General features: G+C 38.3%; 1 protein-coding gene across 28 annotated transcripts in view; it reads right to left on the bottom strand.

The window, feature by feature from the left end:
- The window catches only part of ELF2 (E74 like ETS transcription factor 2), a 121,675-nt gene that overhangs the window by 50,522 nt on the left and 53,205 nt on the right, over nucleotides 1–17,948 (bottom strand). For 10 of the 28 annotated variants that reach the window (XM_074040477.1, XM_065545499.2, XM_045391856.3 and 7 more), the window contains one exon: nucleotides 10,863–11,028. The exons of 4 other annotated variants lie outside the window; for them this stretch is intronic. In XM_074040477.1, coding sequence (XP_073896578.1) covers nucleotides 10,863–10,917 — 55 coding nt within the window. In that variant the 5' untranslated portion in view covers nucleotides 10,918–11,028. Of the gene's footprint in view, nucleotides 1–1,685; nucleotides 1,845–2,849; nucleotides 2,972–10,862; nucleotides 11,029–17,948 lie in introns of all 28 variants that reach the window. 14 more of the 28 variants (XM_074040483.1, XM_065545512.2, XM_074040484.1 and 11 more) reach the window with 4 other exon arrangements.

Here is a 17,948-nt window from a genome sequence, read left to right on the forward strand (position 1 = left end):
AACGAGCCCTTAAAGGATCCTGTTTTTAAATGACAGTTTAAAAAGCAGAAGCTTCATTTCATTTTCTTTTTAGATCTCAAAGTTCTACTAATTAAGTGATACTCAATTAGGATAACAATCTATTGAAGTAAATATGTCATATTAAAAAAAGATTTTCTTTTTCTATATACTCCATAATCTGACAACTTATGGTTATTTTGTATAATTTTAAACAATATAGTTATATGATTTTTTTTATTTAAATATCCTCTCTTAAAAGACATTAAAGAATTTAGAGGCTGGGCATGGTTGCTCACGCCTGTAATCCCAGCATTTTGGGAGGCCAAGGCAGGCAGATCATGAGATCAGAAGATGGAGACCATCCTGGCCAACATGGTGAAACCCTGTCTCTACTAGAAATACAAAAATTAGCTGGGTATGTTGGTGCACGCCTGCAATCTCTGCTACTCAGGAGGTTGAGGCAGGAGAATTGCTTGAACCCAGGAGGTTGCAGTGAGCTGAGATCGCGCCACTGTACTCCAGTCTGGCAACAGAGCGAGACTTCGGTCTCAAAAAAAAAAAAATTTTAGAGAGCATACTCAGCACTCATATGGATTTCCATACCACAACTCACCCCCATTTTTCATAGGCCTCATATTTTAATGTTTAATTCCCAGTAAATGAGAGTTTCAGGAAAGATTCATAATTGCAAATCATATTTCATTAATCCTAAGATACACATTTTTCACATTTGACATCTCTGAAATCAGTACCTATCTTAAAGTTGATAGTCCCTTAGAAAGTTTATATTTGGCAGCATTTTTTCCTTTAGTGGTATAAAAGTGTTTATTACAATTGATAGCATCTCAGGCTAAATGAAAAAGTTTTGTTGTTGTTTTTGTTTTGTTTTGTTTTTTGAGACAGAGTCTGTCTCTGTTGTCCAGGTTGGAGTGCAGTGGTGCCATCTCAGTTCACTGCAACCTCCGCCTCCTGGGTTCAAGCAATTCTCTTGCCTCAGCCTCCCCAGTTGCTGGGACTACAGGCGTCCAACCACCATGCCCAGCTAATTTCTTGTATTTTTTAGTAGAGATGGGGTTTCACCAAGTTGGCCAGTCTGATCTTGAACTCCTGACCTAGGCCTCCCAAAGTGATGGGATTACAGACTTGAGCCACTATACCTGGCTGATAGTTATTAAAGTATTAAAAAATTTTATCTAATAATACTGCCTGATCTAAATCACAGTACAATTACAATTCAAACAATTCTAGAGTAAAAACTAAATGAACTTAAGATTCACATTTTACCATTTTAGAAAACTTAGGGCTAGGCTAACCTCAAGAAAATAAATAATTGGGGGAAAAAACACTTTTTAAAAATCTAAGAAAAGATGTAAATTAGAAGCAAAAATAATAGAAATGACAAAAAAAAAAAATGACTTGAAGACGTTCAGTCAATAGTAGCTTCCAAGGAAGTAGAGGCATGAAATAGCCCCAGAGCTTCATCTATAAAAAGAAACAAATATTAAGAACATGATAAGGGATAACTCAGCAAACTATCTTGGAGGAAAAAAATTATCGTATTACTTCTCCTTCCTTAAGGAGGAATCATTGTCACCCTTTAAACAAAAATATGGTAAAGGTAGATGAAATAATTTTAATGAAATATAAAAGTATAAACATTTTTAATAAATTAAAAACCAACCTACCAGCATTGTCTTCCTTCTGGCTCAATCTGTTTCACCTTCAGGTAATCCTAGGATAGGGGCTCCTTTTCAGATCCCCAGTTTTTCATGTCGATCTTCTACCTCCCTGTGGCAACAATATTTTCTAATTAAAGGAGTCCTTTTGTGCCACAGGGAGGATTTCTGATGGTATAACAAATACAAAAGTTATGACAGCTCATCATGAAGTCAAATTAGTCCTGAGAGTCTTCAAGAAAGAAATTTGGCTCCTTATCTTATTTTTCATGAAGGAAATCTGGTTTTATTTTTTAAACTGCATTTTAAAAACCTAAACTTTCATTTTTACTTTTAAAAAGCACTGCTTTCCTGTTGAATTATGTAAAAATTCTCATCATCATCTATCTTTTCAACTAATGTGTAAACACAATTTTGTTGATCACTAAAAATGGTTTAAGGTTTCTTGATAATTAACTAATAAGACTAAACGTTAATGTCTTGATACGTGGTTAAGGAGCAAAGTCCTGCCCCAAGTGGTCAGAAGACAGAAGCAGGAAGCTTGTATTATATAATATTAATTATGATTAAAATGCATATTTTAAAAAAAGACTAAAATGAAATGTTTTTTAAAAAAGCAACAATCATGGTCTCCTTGTTGGTAAGATTAGGGGTGATGATTTTCAGTTTGTTTATTCTTTGCAATACTTTCCAATTTTTTCCATTAAGCATGTATTGCTTTTAAGAAAAAAATCAGGCCTGTAATCCCAGCACTTTGGGAGGCTGAAGCGGGCAGATCGCATGAGGTCAGGAGTTCGAGATCAGCCTGTACAACAAGGAGAAACCCCATCTCTACCAAAAATACAAAAATTAGCCAGACATGGTGGCGAGTGCCTGTAATTCCAGCAACTGAGGAGACTGAGGCATGAGAATTGCTTGAACCCAAGAGGCAGAGGTTGCAGTGAGCAGAGATCGCGCCACTGCACTCCAGCTTGGGTGAGAGAGCGAGACTCTGTCTCAAAAAAAAAAAAAAAAATTCAAAGGCCGGGCGCGGTGGCTGTAATCCCAGCACTTTGGGAGGCCGAGGCGGGCGGATCACAAGATCAAGAGATCAAGACCATCCTGGCCAACCAACATGGTAAAACCCCGTCTCTACTAAAAATAAAAAAATTATCTGGGCATAGTGGCACACACCTGTAGTCCCAGCCACTTGGGAGGCTGAGGCAGGAGAATTGCTTGAACCCAGGGGGCAGAGGTTACAGTGAGCCGAGATCACACCACTGCACTCCAGCCTGGGTGACACAGTGAGACTCCACCTCAAAAAAAAAAAAAAAAAATCCAAATTATTAGATATAAGCAAGAATGATGAACACCAACTGTGATTTTTAAAATGAAATTTAAGTCTGACTTTACATAGATGGTTCTTGATTATACTACAATACTAACTCAGAACTCAATCTGTTTCCATTTGTATTTTCCAGCTAGTTATTATATGTTCAACAGTATATTCAACAAAAGAAAAAAGTATGGTCTCCGTCTTCAAGGTGCTTACACACTCACTGGGAAAACAACAGGAGTATAGTATATACAACAAAAATAATATAAGCAATAATAGATAAAAATAATAAAAGAATACAAGAAAGTACCTAAATCCAGATGGTATAACAGATCAGGTAAGGGAATGTTTAATGTAGACCACAATCATTGTGGAAATCTTCATGTAGTTGGGCCTTAAAGGATGGCTAATACCTACCTGAGCACATTATAGATAGAAGGAAACTGTCTTTGAGCAAACACTCTGAAGCATAAATAATACAATCCATACAAAGGTCAGTAAGAAAAATAACTAGGAGAATACAATGTTTCAGCAGATAAGAAGGCAAGATTATGAAGGATTACTTCTGGATGATTCTATGGGTCACTGAATTTGACAGAAGAGTGGTCACTGAAATCTGATAAAGAGCTTCAGTAGAATGATAAATGGAGATGCCAGAGCACAATAATCAAGGAAGGAATGACAAGGAAAAAGTATAAACTGAAGGTATAAAACATTTGTTTTTGTTTTTTTTTAAAGTGGAAGCAAAAGGAAGGAGAAAAACACAAGAGACATAAACAAAGTTAAACCAATATTCCATTCTAATGTATAAAAGTCCTGTCCATACTTGAAGTCACAGGGAAGGTGCTAATGAAATTAAAGAAACTCTGTTACAAGCACTGTGCTTTATGTATTTATTTTATGTAATCTTCACAACCCTGAATTCCTATTTTCTGACAGTGAAACACTCTGAAAAGGTTAAATACTGCCAAGTAAGTGATAAAGGGGAAATTTTAAATCAGAACTAACTAACCCAAGTCAATACTCTTCCCTTTCCTACTAAAGAGAGCCACTTACAGGGAAAAAACAAACAAACTCAGAAATAGTCCACCCAGGATTTTCTTTTTTTTTTTTTGAGACAGAGTCTCGCTCTGTCGCCCAGGCTGGAGTGCAGTGGCCGGATCTCAGCTCACTGCAAGCTCCGCCTCCCGGGTTCACGCCATTCTCCGGCCTCAGCCTCCCGAGTAGCTGGGACTACAGGCGCCCGCCACCTCGCCCGGCTAGTTTTTTGTGTTTTTTAGTAGAGACGGGGTTTCACCATGTTAGCCAGGATGGTCTCGATCTCCTGACCTCGTGATCCGCCCGTCTCGGCCTCCCAAAGTGCTGGGATTACAGGCGTGAACCACCGCGCCCGGCCAGGATTTTCTATCATATTTGACTACTCTGATTCTTCTGCACTCTTTAAAATGCAAACATTCTCTAAGGTTAATTCCTTAATTCTACGTCCTTTGTTCTCTATCACAGAGAGACAAACATAGAATTTACGTATCTTCTTCCTTGGGAAAAATCTCTGAAATACGTTTCCTCTTGGAAATTTAATTTATTTCCGCAGCTTTAAATGAAGATGATTCCCAAATCAGTTTCTCCCTGACCTTTCTTTACTAAGCTTCAGTTGTACTAGATATCTTCCATTTGCTCCTCCAGATTTATTCTCCACCCTTCTTCACCTTGCTCTCTGTCCCTGGAGACTGACTTCATCAGTGGGACTCTCATGGCTTCAGACTGGGTTTAGTCAATGGAGCACCTTAGCAGGATATTATTTGGAAGAGGCATTGCCCTCCAGCTAGCTGTGTCCTTTGATCAAAGGTTCCAGAATCTCCCAAGGTGACTCCCTGTTCAGGGCCCTATTCTTCAGGATTCTGGTAACCCTTCCTTCCCCTTGGCCCATGAGCCAAAGGACAGAAACAGCAGTTATTGCTTGGTCTGCAGTACTGCACTGTCTCTTATGGTTACCTTATATTTGCCTGTTTGTAACTAGTCCTTTATTAAAACATTCCTTAAATTATCCTAATTTGAGCATGCCATCTCTTTTGTGATGGGACTTTGACTACACATTTATGCGTCTTTTTTGTTTGATTGTTTTTGAGATGGAGTTTCTATCGCCCAGGCTCGAGTGCAGTGACATGATCTCAGCTCACTGCAACCTCTGCCTCCCAGTTCAGGCAATTCTCTTGCCTCAGCCTCCTGAGTAGCTGGGATTACAGGTGTGTACCACCACGCCCAGCTAATTTTTGTATTTTTAGTAGAGATGGGGTTTCACCATGTTGGCCAGGCTGCTCTTAAACTTCTGACTTTAAGTGATCCGCCTGCTTTGGCCTCCCAAAGTGCTGGGATTACAGGCATGAGCCACTGCACTCGACCACATTTGTGCATCTTTAAATACCTAAATATTCATCCTTAAATGTTCTGCTTCAACTCAAAATCATCATGACTATTACCAAACTTATCTGCTTCACCAAACAATCTTGCCTTCCTCAAATCATATGTGCTATTATCACCATCACCAAGGGCCAAAAAGCAGAATATTTTACCTAACTGTGCCTCTCCCCCTTATATGTCATGTAAGATCATATATAGTAGTATAGTTTATACAAGCCCTTTCTGTTCCTGTTGCTACTACCTCGTTTTAATATTTCTCAAGTCATCCTTCAACTCATACTACAACAGCTAGTCTTCCTGTCTCATCTTTCCCCCTACAATTAATCCTATATCCAACTGAAATACTAAAATTGCATGGTACTTTCTTTTTAGAGACATGGCTCACTCTGCCACTCAGGCTGGAGCACAGTGGTACTACGATCATAGCTCACTGTAACCTCAAACACCTAAATCTCAAAGGATTCTCTGGCCTCAGTCTCTCAAGTAGCCAGGACTACAGGTGCACGCCACCATACCTGGCCACTTTTTAAACTTTTTTTTAAGAGATGGAGTCTCACTGTGTTGTCCAGGCTCGTCTTGAATTCCTGGCCTGAAGAGATCCTCCCACCTCTGCCTCTGCCTCCCAAAGTACTGGCCCCCTAGTATTTCCTACTTAAAACCTTCCAAGTCTTTCTGCTTCCTTATATGCCTAATTACTGTTGAGATTTAATTCACGATCTAGTCATAGCTCTTATTGAAATCTCATGCCAATGTCTTATTTACTCAAGATCTTCTGAACAAGCATTTAATTTCAATAGTCTACTCATTTATTAATTATATTTCCCTCAGTTTACAGTGCATTTCACCTACCTCCTATTTGTCCACCTAAATCCTATCATGTGTCCTTTACTTTCTCTAAAAAATTCCCTAATCCTGTAAATTGAACTTTCCTCTTCTGAAAATTCCTTTGAATTTGTAAACAACGCTCATTTGACTCTTGACTGTTTTGTATTTTAAATATAACATAGATTTTTATCTCCACAACTAAATCACCCCTGAAAAGAAACATGCTGAAAACAGTACCTTGCACATAACAAATGCAGACATAACCTGCTCTCACAAACTAAACTGGAAAGTTAAGGAGATAAATAGAGTAACAAGTATTTGTTAAGGTGAAAAATGAAGGGGTAAATCCTAAACAGCTCAGTCACCTTAGTCCAGTCTTTTTTTTTTTTTTTTTTTTTTTGAGATGGAGTCTCGCTGTGTGCACTGTAATGCAGTGGTGCGATCTCATCTCACTGCCTCTGTCTCCCGGGTTCAAGCAATTCTCCTGCCTCAGCCTCCTGAGTGCCTGGGATTACAGGCGTGTGCCACCACGCCCAGCTAATTTTTTGTATTTGTAGTAGAGATAGGGTTTTACCATGTTGATGAGGCTGGTCTTGAACTCCTGACCTCGTGATTCACCCGCCTCAGCCTCCGAAAGTGCTGGGATTACAGGCATGAGCCACCATGCCCAGCCTAGTCCGTTCTTAGAAGATTTCTATCAACTGATTTCTATCAACACTTACAAACTCCTGCAGGGAATCCAAAAAACTCCTTCCCTCCCCTTATTCACCATACCAATCTATCCAGCAGGCCCCTAGAACTGATGGAGTCTGCAGCCACTGGGAATATATTTTATACCTGCCAGAATCAAGACCATCCTTCACTTATATTTCATCACTCTTCTTCAAAGTCTCTTTATCATTACTAATCTGCAATTGTTATCACAATCAATTTACTATATGTTTAGAGGAATATGCCTATTTTTAAAGTTTCAAAATATATTTGGTTTCTCCTATACAATTTTTTTTTTTTTTTTTTTTGAGACGGAGTCTCGCTCTGTCACCCAGGCTGGAGTGCAGTGGCGTGATCTCGGCTCAGTGCAAGCTCCGCCTCCCGGGTTCACACCATTCTCCTGCCTCAGCCTCCCAAGTAGCTGGGACTACCACCACGCCCGGCTAATTTTTTGTATTTTTAGTAGAGACGGGGTTTCACCATGTTAGCCAGGATGGTCTCGATCTCCTGACCTCATGATCTGCCCACCTCGGCCTCCCAAAGTGCTGGGATTACAGGCGTGAGCCACAGCGCCTGGCCTCTCCTATACAATTTAAGAGAACATTAGTGTTACACATAAGCTCTATGAGGGAAATGTAGACTGTTAGTCTACAAAAAGGAGAAACAGCCCATAATCACTACTAACAAAATGAGAAATTCTTTTATATACAAAATAATAAAGATGGCTACATGAAAATCATAATATGATTTTAGTACTCCAACCCAAATGACAATAGAACACTGTTTATGATATGGACACATACATATGGGTATTTAGGAATAAAAGGGAAAAAACACTTCAATGAGAACATGCAGAGAACTGTCAGAACAAGCCAATAAATATAATTATAACATTTTTTACACTGACATAATCTAAATTATAATATAGGAGCATTCCATGAAGTTTTCCTAGACATACACAGGGAAGTATTCTATAGAGATCTCAATTCCCCCAATTCGCCAAATCAAATCTGCCATCTTATAAGTATTCCTTTTCTTCCCAGTCAGCTTCTTCTTTAAAACCTACATGTATCTGTAATCTGAGTTTCAATTTTATAAGAAATGAACCTAATCCTAATTCACTACCTAAAAGGAAATATGCATACCAACCTTTATTGATTTGTATACGCCCTAGATGTCAGAAGAATGAAAACTTTATCAGATTTTAACTCATTTAAAAATGCATTTGATTCTTTTTTTAGTTTTCTTGTTTGTTTGTTTTTGGAGATAGAGTCTCACTGTGTCGCCCAGGCTGGAGTGCAGTGGCACTATCTTGGTTTACCGCAACCTCCACCTTCTGGGTTCAAGCGAGTCTCCTGCCTTAGCCTCCCAAGTATCTGGGACTACAGGCACATGCCACCACGCCCAGCTAATTTTTTGTATTTTTAGTGGAGATGGGGTTTCGCCATGTTAGCAGGATGGTCTCGATCTCCTGACTTCGTGATCCACCCGCCTCAGCCTCCCAAAGTGGTGAGATTACAGGCGTGAGCCACCAGGCTCAGCCTGATTTCTTAATAGAAAGAATGTTAAGTTCAGATTAGTTGATTTGAAAACTAATCTATGAATATTAACAATCTTTATAAAGTTACATTAAAATTCATGAGCCAGGCTGGGCACAGTGGCTTGTGCCTATAATCCCAGCACTTTGAAAGGCCGAGGCGGGCAGATCACGAAGTCAAGAGATCGAGACCATCCTGGCCAACATGGTGAAACTCCATCTCTACTAAAAAATACAAAAATTAGCTGGGCATCGTGGCGTGTGCCTGTAGTCTCAGCTACTGGGGAGGCTGAGGCAGGAGAATCATTTGAACCCGGCAGGTGGGGGTTAAACTGAGCCGAGATTGCGCCACTGCACTCCAGCCTGGCAACAGAGCAAGACCACGTCTCAAAAAAAAAAGAAAAAAAAATCCATGAGCCAGGATGGAACATGCACAATGAACTTCTGAGGTGCTTTAATACCATTTCAGAATGATATCAGTAATCTGCTTACATTTTCTTTTTGTGTTGAAGTAAATTTTAAAATTATTATCAAATATTCAAAAACCACTTACAAAAAAAAACATATCACAAAAGTAACTGTTATTTTATCTAGACTTCCTATATCCTCCTTTTCATAATCACTATTATCTCTGCCCAGCCAATGACATCATTACCCTGAGAGCTTAAGAAGACTGAGAAAATAAAATCCCTTAAGTAGATTACATTCGCTTCCTATTCTGAATTGGTTTTACCTGAATTAATCTAAATTAATAAAACATTTACAGTCAATTATACCAATAATAAGATTCAGCCAATCTGCTTTGGTATTTTAATATGATAAACATCCTAATTTACTAACTTACGCAAATTTGGTGCTATAGTTTTGATCTTTTTTAAAGTTTCCAATTTGCTACCAAAATCATAGTTTTCCTTATTTTTTGACCAAAACATCATCCAGAAATTTCAAACAGGTTCTACTTTTTTTTCCATTTAACTTAAGCTACCATACTTTTTTTCTTCTGCTATTAGTGTTCTGTTTAGTTATGCTATTGTAATAAAATCAGTTACAATATATAATCCAAAACATCATCCTACAAAATACTTTTAACTGTTCTACCTATCCTTTTCCTCAAGAAGAAAATTCATCTCTGCCACTATACTTCTAGCTTCAGACTGGAAAATTCTCCAAATTTTCATAAAAAGATAGGTATTATGTACTGTAAATCAGATACCACTCCAGACTACAGTCACGAAGCCCATATGAAGTGCTTGGATGCCTGGTCTTTTATTTGTTTCGAAATGGGGTCTTGCTATGTTGCCCAGGCTGAACTTGAGCTCCTGACCTTGAGTGAGCCACCTGCCTCAGTCTCCAAGTAGCTGGGAGTACAGGTGCACATCACCACACCCAGCTTGGCTACCTATTTTGATAAATGAAGTTTCCACTACACCTGGGGTTTGTTTGCTGGCACTGCAATCATCAGTGCTCTGAAAAGCAAGGTAACTTTCAATCCCTTAGCTCCACAAAAACTACAATTAGAGGCAGAACAGTTTTAAGCTGGAAGAGGCTAGTAGCCCTAAGGGGTACCACTGGACCTCATAAGCAGAAATACATCACATACTCAAAATTTTAATCATGAAAGTTTCCTACATTTATAAAAATGTATCTAAATAGTAGAGAATTTTTACTAGGATTAAACAACAAGTATAATGATTCTTTTTCTCCATTAACAGCTAAGGATACATTTGCAGGTTTATTATTATACAAGAGTGACTACGGTCCTTCTGATAAAATACTCTATTTTCTTCATAATCAGTGGCAAAAACTAAAAGATTCCTCCAAGAATTATAGATACTAATCTCCAGTTAAACATAAGCTATCGCACCAGAAATAGACTGAAATACTAAGATCTCTAAGAAGACAAAAAGGAAAGAGGAAACTGATAGAACACTACAAAGATGCTGATATTAATGAAAAGAAATCATATTTCTCCATCAATATTAACTCAAAGAAACTTATAATCAATTAGAGAATGATAAAATACCATATTTATTTTTTTAATTTAAAAAGTTGTCCTCATAATACTAGCCTATTGACTTGTATAAATAACAGCTAGTATTTACACTCTCAGAAAAAAAATAATAAAATAACTTTATCATTATGTGAAGCTATAATTTTGTGCATAGGGTCCATGATATAAGACTGCTACACCTCACAGAATTATACTGTACAACTTTTATATCTATACACATTCCCTCAAACATAGATGTTTCACTGGTTTCCAAGCTATACTAAATAGCATTAAAAAGGTTTTTCAGTATATTTTTCATCTGGCAATATTATTGTTGAAGCTTACAAAATGAGAAAGTTATAAATAATGAACATTTTATGAGATGTCTACCTGTTTCCACATTCTCGGTCTCAACTTCTTGTTCTTCTGCCACATCTTGCATCATATAAGTCTCATCATCATAAACCAGAACCTGGGCTGCATAGCCCTGCTCTAATCTGGCACTTGGAACTGGCTCCACAATCACTGCTGGATATTCAGAAACCTTTTCACTTTCCTATAAGAGCAAATTTAAAAAACAATCAACCTTTGTATTTACAAATTCTGGATTCACTTATAAATCCTTGAACTAATACAGTCTCGAGCAGTCCACATAATGAGTTTCAAATATTATAAATATGAATGTAAAAACCAAAACAAGAGATGAAAAGGGCTAACTTTAATAATCCTTTCAAGTTTCAAGAGGTAAGACATAGAATTAAACATTTTAAATAATCTGTGCTTTAGGATTAAGTTGACAGATTAAAAACATGCATATAATTTCACTTAATCATGAAAACCGACTAAAACAACAGTAAAAGACTATTTTATACCTAAACCCACAAGGACAAGAGGTGAGAGCAACAAACAAGAAGAGATAAGAACAACAAAATCTTGTAAGACTGAAAGTGTCTGGATGAGTATTGAGTAGGTTAGCAGACCCAGCAAAGCCAAATCAGTCTGGCAGAAAAAAAAAAAAAAAATCTGAGAAACAACACACTGTACAGTGGAGAATCTACAGAAAGCAACACCAATTACACGCACTTTGATTCCTCGACCTTCTCTCTCCTTCGTGATGCTAAGCAACCAGACCTCCTCCACCCCGGCAGGAGATGGGCTACTTTCCAGAGAGGGAACAACAGCAGCATCTTTGAGGCATAATAGGCACAGCTGCTAGCATCATACTCTACCCAAAATGGAGTTTCCAACTAGCTTTTTAATCCATCACTTTTAATCATGAGCAAACAGCCAAATATTACTGAGCATCCAAGGAAAAGCCTCTAACACAGAATGTACATATACATACTCATATTCCACACAGAGAGAAGATACTATAAAGTAAGAACAGATCACAATTCAGTAAAGAACATTTTAAAATACAAGTCAAAGAATTCTTGGAAATTAAAGATACAATAGCTGAAATGAATAAAGGATTGGAAGATAAAATTAAGGCAATCTCCAGGCACCAGAGAAAAAAAGATAAAGCAATAGAAAACATGAGAGAAAAGATAGCAATATTAGATGACCAACCATTCCAGGAGGTCCACTATCTGAGTAACAGAGTTCCAAAAAAATAAATCATAAGGAAAAAACAAGAAATAAAAAGGGGAAAAAAAGGTTTGGAAAGAAATCAACAAGAAAGAAGTAAATCAATAAAATTTTCTAAGACTGAAGGATATAAGCTACCCATTTGAAAGGACCCACCGAAGTGTCTAGTGCAAAAAAATTAAGGAACACATACACTGAGGCATATCACTGTGAAACATCCTCATATTGGGAACAGAAAAGATTCTACAAGCTTCTAGAAAAAAAAAACACAGATTACTATAGAGAATCAGGACATCGACTTCAGTTTTCTCAACAGTCATACTAGAAGGAAGATGACAGTTGAACAATTTCTTCAAAATTATGAAGAAAAATTATTTCCAATCTAGGATTCTTCACCCAGTCAAATCATCTTATAGAAGCAGAATAAAGATATCTTCTCAGACATGAAAGATCTCAAACATTTACCTTTCATGCATCCTTTCTCAACAAGATACTGGAAAATGTATCCCATCAATAAGAGAGTGAATTTTTTTAAAAAGATAACTATTGCAAATACAGGATACAAGAGATCAACATAGGAGATAAACAATGGGAATCTTCAGGAAGACTGTGAAGAGAGATTCCAGGATGCTAGCTATGCACAAGATTTAAAGGGCAACCAGTCCAGAATGTAGCAGCGTGACTCCTGAGACAGCATGATGAATCTGTCATCACTAAGATAACCATTGACATTGTTCTTAAGGACAGAATGCCCAGATGTCCGTTCTAGATTTTTATTGATATCTGGCTTGCCTTGATGCACCTACTCACTCCACCTGCCCTGCTGCCTGGATCAGCTAAGAACACATTTCACCCCGCAGATGTGTTCTGCTTTGATCTACAACATGCTGGAGGAAGATTACCATGGGCTTAGAAATAAAAGATACAAAACAGCACTCTTCATGTGACCATACACCTGCTGAACAAATATGCAATACCCAGTCCATACCATACTGTAGCACTGCCAGATACCAGAGCAGGATGTGCCTTACATTTCTAAAAACTCATGGCATTGCTCACTGATTACCTGAAGACAAGCTCATGACACTCAGTGAACCTGACACTAGACTATTCAGCTATCTTCTCCTGGAAGCCTTCATCTATTTATGATAATATTGTCCTTTCCTAACTCAATTAGCTTGGTAAACTATTTTTTCAAAATAAAATATTGTTTAGGGCTATTTTCATAGGTGGCAAAACTATAAAGAGAAGTAAAGAAATTATAATACTTAAGTCCAAACAACAGCACCTCTGGAAACAGCACCCAGCCGGGTTTTAATATTTCAATGGTTCCTTCTCTTTGACCATAAAAAAGCTAAAATCATTTTGCATTAAAAAATTCAGGGCTCACGCCTGTAATCCCAACACTTTGGGAGGCCGAGGTGGGCAGGTCACCTGAGATCAGGTGTTCGAGACCAGCCTGGCCAACACGGTAAAACCCCGTCTCTACTAAAAATACAAAAATCAGCCAGGCATAGTTGCATGTGCCTGTAATCCCAGCTACTGAGGAGGCTGAGGCATGATAATTGCTTGAACCCGGAAGGCAGAGGTTGCAGTGAGACAGGATCATGCCCCTGCATTCCAGCCTGGCTGACAGAATGAGACTCAGTCTCCAAAAAAAAAAAAAATTCAGGCTGGGTTCAGTGGCTCACACCTGTAATCCCAAAACTTTGGGAGCCAAGGCAGGAGGACTGCTTGAGCCCAAGAGTTCAAGACCAGCCTGGGCAACATAGGGAGACTCTGTCTCTACAAAAAATAAAAAATAAATTAACAGCCGGGCGTTGTGGCTCTTGCTCATAGTCCTAGCTACTTGGGAGGCTGAGGCAAGAGGATTGCTTGAACCCAGGCGGTTGAGACTGCAGTAAGCCATGATCATGCCTTTGCACTCCAGCCCAGCAACTGAGAACGTCTCAAAAATTTTAAAAAAAAGAAAAAAATTAAACTCTCATTTATTTTAACTGAACTTTTAACTGATCTTTAATTGAAGTTAAAAGGCAACAAGTCCAATTAAAGAAGTTCTTTAACTGAACTTTAACTGATCGATTGAGACACATACTTCTATACATTTCTCAAAAAAATAGTCTAACTCCTTGACTCATCTATATATATGTTGTAATCTATGTTCCACCACCTCACTGAAGCTATTCTCTTTTTTTTTTTTTTTTGAGACGGAGTCTCGCTGTATCACCCAGGCTGGAGTGCAGTGGCACGATGTCGGCTCACTGCAAACTCCGCCTCCCGGGTTTACACCATTCTCCTGGCTCAATTTTTTGTATTTTTTAGTAGAGACAGGGTTTCACCGTGTTAGCCAGGATGGTCTCGCTCTCCTGACCTTGTGATCTACCCGCCTTGGCCTCTCAAAGTGCTGGGATTACAGGCGTGAGCCATTGCGCCTGGCCTATTCTCTAAAAATTTTTTTTTTGCTTTTTCTTTTTGAGACAGGGTCTAGCTCTGTCGCCCAGGCTGGAGCGCAGTGGCACAATCATGGCTCACTGCAACCTCTGCCTCCCAGGCTCAAACCATCCTCCCACCTCAGCCTCCTGAGTACTGGGACTACAGGCGTGTGCCACCACGCCCGGCTAATTTTTTTATTTTTGGTAGAGACAGGGTTTCACCATGTTGCCCAGGCTGGTCTCGAACTCCTGGACTCAAGCAATCTGCCCGCCTCAGCCTCCCAAAGCACTGGTATTACAAGCATGGGCTACCACAACCAGCCTCAAAATGTTAATAACAACCAAATTCCATTTCAGTTTTCAATCTCTGTTGCCTCGCCGCAGACTCACACATTTATTATCACCCTCATTTAAAAAATTCATTCTTCCAACTTTCTCTATCACTCTACTTTCTTTTTTTTTTTTTGAGATGGAGTTTCACTCTTGTTGCCCAGGCTGGAGTGCAATGGCACGATCTCGACTCATCGCAACCTCCGTCTCCCGGTTTCAAGTGATTCTCAGCTTCAGCCTCCTGAGTAGCTGGGATTACAGGCATGTGCCACCCTGCCCAGCTAATTTTGTATTTTCAGTAGAGACAGGGTTTCTCCATGTTGGTCAGGCTAGTCTCAAACTCCCGACCTCAGGTGATCCACCCTCCTCAGCCTCCCAAAGTGCTGGGATTACAGGCATGAGCCACCGCACCTGGCCTACCACTCTATTTTCAAGAGTGTCCTCTGCCTCTTCTTTCATCTCCATAGACTCAAGTCTAGCCAACTTAGTGAGGTTCTATCTTCAGTGTCTCTATACTACCTTCTCAAGTAAGCCCACCCATTCTTATGGTTTCAAAAGCACCTCTACGCTGATAATGACTAAGTATTTGTCCTCTACTCTGACTCATCTTCTGAATTCCAAAACCAAATTTTAAACTACCAACTTTAACATCATTACAGGAATACTCAGCCAACACTTCAAGCTTAACATATCTAAATGGCACAAATTATCTACATCTCTCTGTTTCCCCACTCTGTGTTCTTTAAATCTTGGTTTCTTCATATTTAGAAAAGAGATTATAATATTTCTACCCTTTAAAGTCCCATGACTTTACACGCACAAAGTTCTTAGCATAGTATAAGTACACAGCACAGGGTAAGTTATTCAATTAGTGATAGCTGATATTATATTTTAACAATAGAAATCGTTTTCAAATCTACTATTTGTCCTCAACTTTAGAGGGCACCTTTTCACATCACAATCAGAACTGTTTGTGTTACTTCCTTGCATAAAAAGCTTTAATGACTCCCCATTTGTCTAAAAGGAAACTTTGACATATTAAACAATGGCTTTAACACTCTTTGAAATATAACCCCAACCCACCTGTCATGCGCTGAATTGTGTCCCCCAAAAAGATGAAGTTTTAACCCCTAGTTTCTGTGAATGTGACCTTACTGGAAATAAGGTCTTTGCAGATGATCAAGTTAAGACAAGATAATTAAGGTGAGCCCCAACCCAATTTGACTATGTCCTTACAAAAAAGGGAAATTTGGACTCTGAGAGACACAAATGAGAAGGAAAAGGATGGAAAGACCCAAGGAGAACATCATCTACAAGGCAAGGAATGCCTGAGGCTACCAGAAGCTAGGAGAGAGGCATTAAAGAGATTCTCCCTCGTAGCCCTCAAAAAAAAAAAAGAAACAACAACAACAACAACAAAAACTCTATCAACACCTTGATTCCTAAATTCTGGCCTCCAGAACTGTAACACAATAAATTTCTGTTGTTTAAGCAACCAGTACTTTCTTACAGCAACCCCAGGAAACTAATATACCACCTTTCTACCTTATTTCCCTACATTACTTAACATAAATTGATTAGTGGCATTGCTTCTAATTCCTAAATGTGAACATTTCCATGACTTTTGTTCATGTTATTTTGTAGCCTTCACATCTGTCCAAATCCTTTTCATCTACTAAAGGCTTTTCATCAAGTGCCAGGGAATCTTCTATAATCCTCCAATCTGAATTAATTTTTCTATCCTACGTATTTATAGAACAAGTTGTTTGCGTAATATTACCACTGTTCATTGTCCCATATTATAATTATTTACAGATACAACTCCTTGACTGGCTATTAGGATATTTGAGAGCAAGAGTTATATCGTAGTCAATTTTTATATCCTCCTCAATAACACATGCTTAAGTGGCATTTAAATAGAGATATTTGTAGCTTGACTCAAAGAATAATAAAGTCAACAAATCTTAATATTAACAGGTATATATAAGTTCAACATTTGCTCATCTATGGAGGCAAGTAACCTCATGAGCCTTTTTTCTGCCAAATGATAGAGACCAGAGGACACTGCATGCAGCTATTCAGATAATTATTGCCTTGTACTGTGTAGAAGAGTAGCTATTTTTATGGGAGAAAAGGGGATAGGAGAGAAGAAACCAGGAGTCTTTGCTTAAAAATAAAATAGTAAAAATAACACATGTAAAAGGTTATTTTACTTAGCATTACGTTGCTCAGGTCACCATGGATCTTGGCACAAGCTAATTCCCTACAAGCCAGGGTGCAAATAAAAAAAAATACAGGAAACACAGTTAAATTTGAATTTCAGAAAAACACTGAATAATAACTGTAAGAATGTCCCATGCAATATTTGGGACATACTTAAAGTAAAAAGTCATTTGTTGTTTATTTGAAATTCAAATTTAACTGGACATCCTGTATTTTATCTGGCAACCCTACTCTAAGTACTAACAGTGATCTCAGAAACTTCCATTTAAGGAGAGAGATTCTTAGTTTAAAGAGGCAAGACAAGTGCAATGCTGCAATGTTTACCTAGAAAGTGCTTTTATATGCACTCAGTCATTGCTCTCCAGGTATCAGTAGTTTCCAAAGACAAGTACAATGAAATGACTGAAAGCGGTGGTATTGTAACCCTTTTCTCAATGTACTTTAGGAATATATAGAAAGATAATAAAATTCAGGAGTACGTTAAAAGTACATAAATTTGTTCCACATTTTCTCTTTTGCGGTAGAGTAAGATCACCTTCAAAAATCTTATCAAAACTGAAAAATACCATTTGGCAGGCTTTAGGGAGGACTCATCTCCCCTACCTCTCCATGTTTTAACCCCAGAAACCACTCCAAATAAATACATCACTAGAATAAATAATGATGCACTTGCTACGCAAACCCAGTTTTAAGACAAGTCTCCTAAGCTAGATGTTCATAATGCCAAAAAAAAGAGAGATAGAAAACATACACCCATACTAACAAACATCCATACAATGAGAAACTATTCAGCATCCATTAAACAATTAAGGCAGTTAGAGCTATATACTAGCTTGGAAAAATATTCATGATACAAACAAGTGGGGGTGGAAGGAGGAGGAAAATCAGCCATAGAATAGTACTG

This window comes from Macaca fascicularis, chromosome 5, assembly GCF_037993035.2.
Source record: "Macaca fascicularis isolate 582-1 chromosome 5, T2T-MFA8v1.1".
Taxonomy (NCBI): Eukaryota; Metazoa; Chordata; class Mammalia; order Primates; family Cercopithecidae; genus Macaca; species Macaca fascicularis.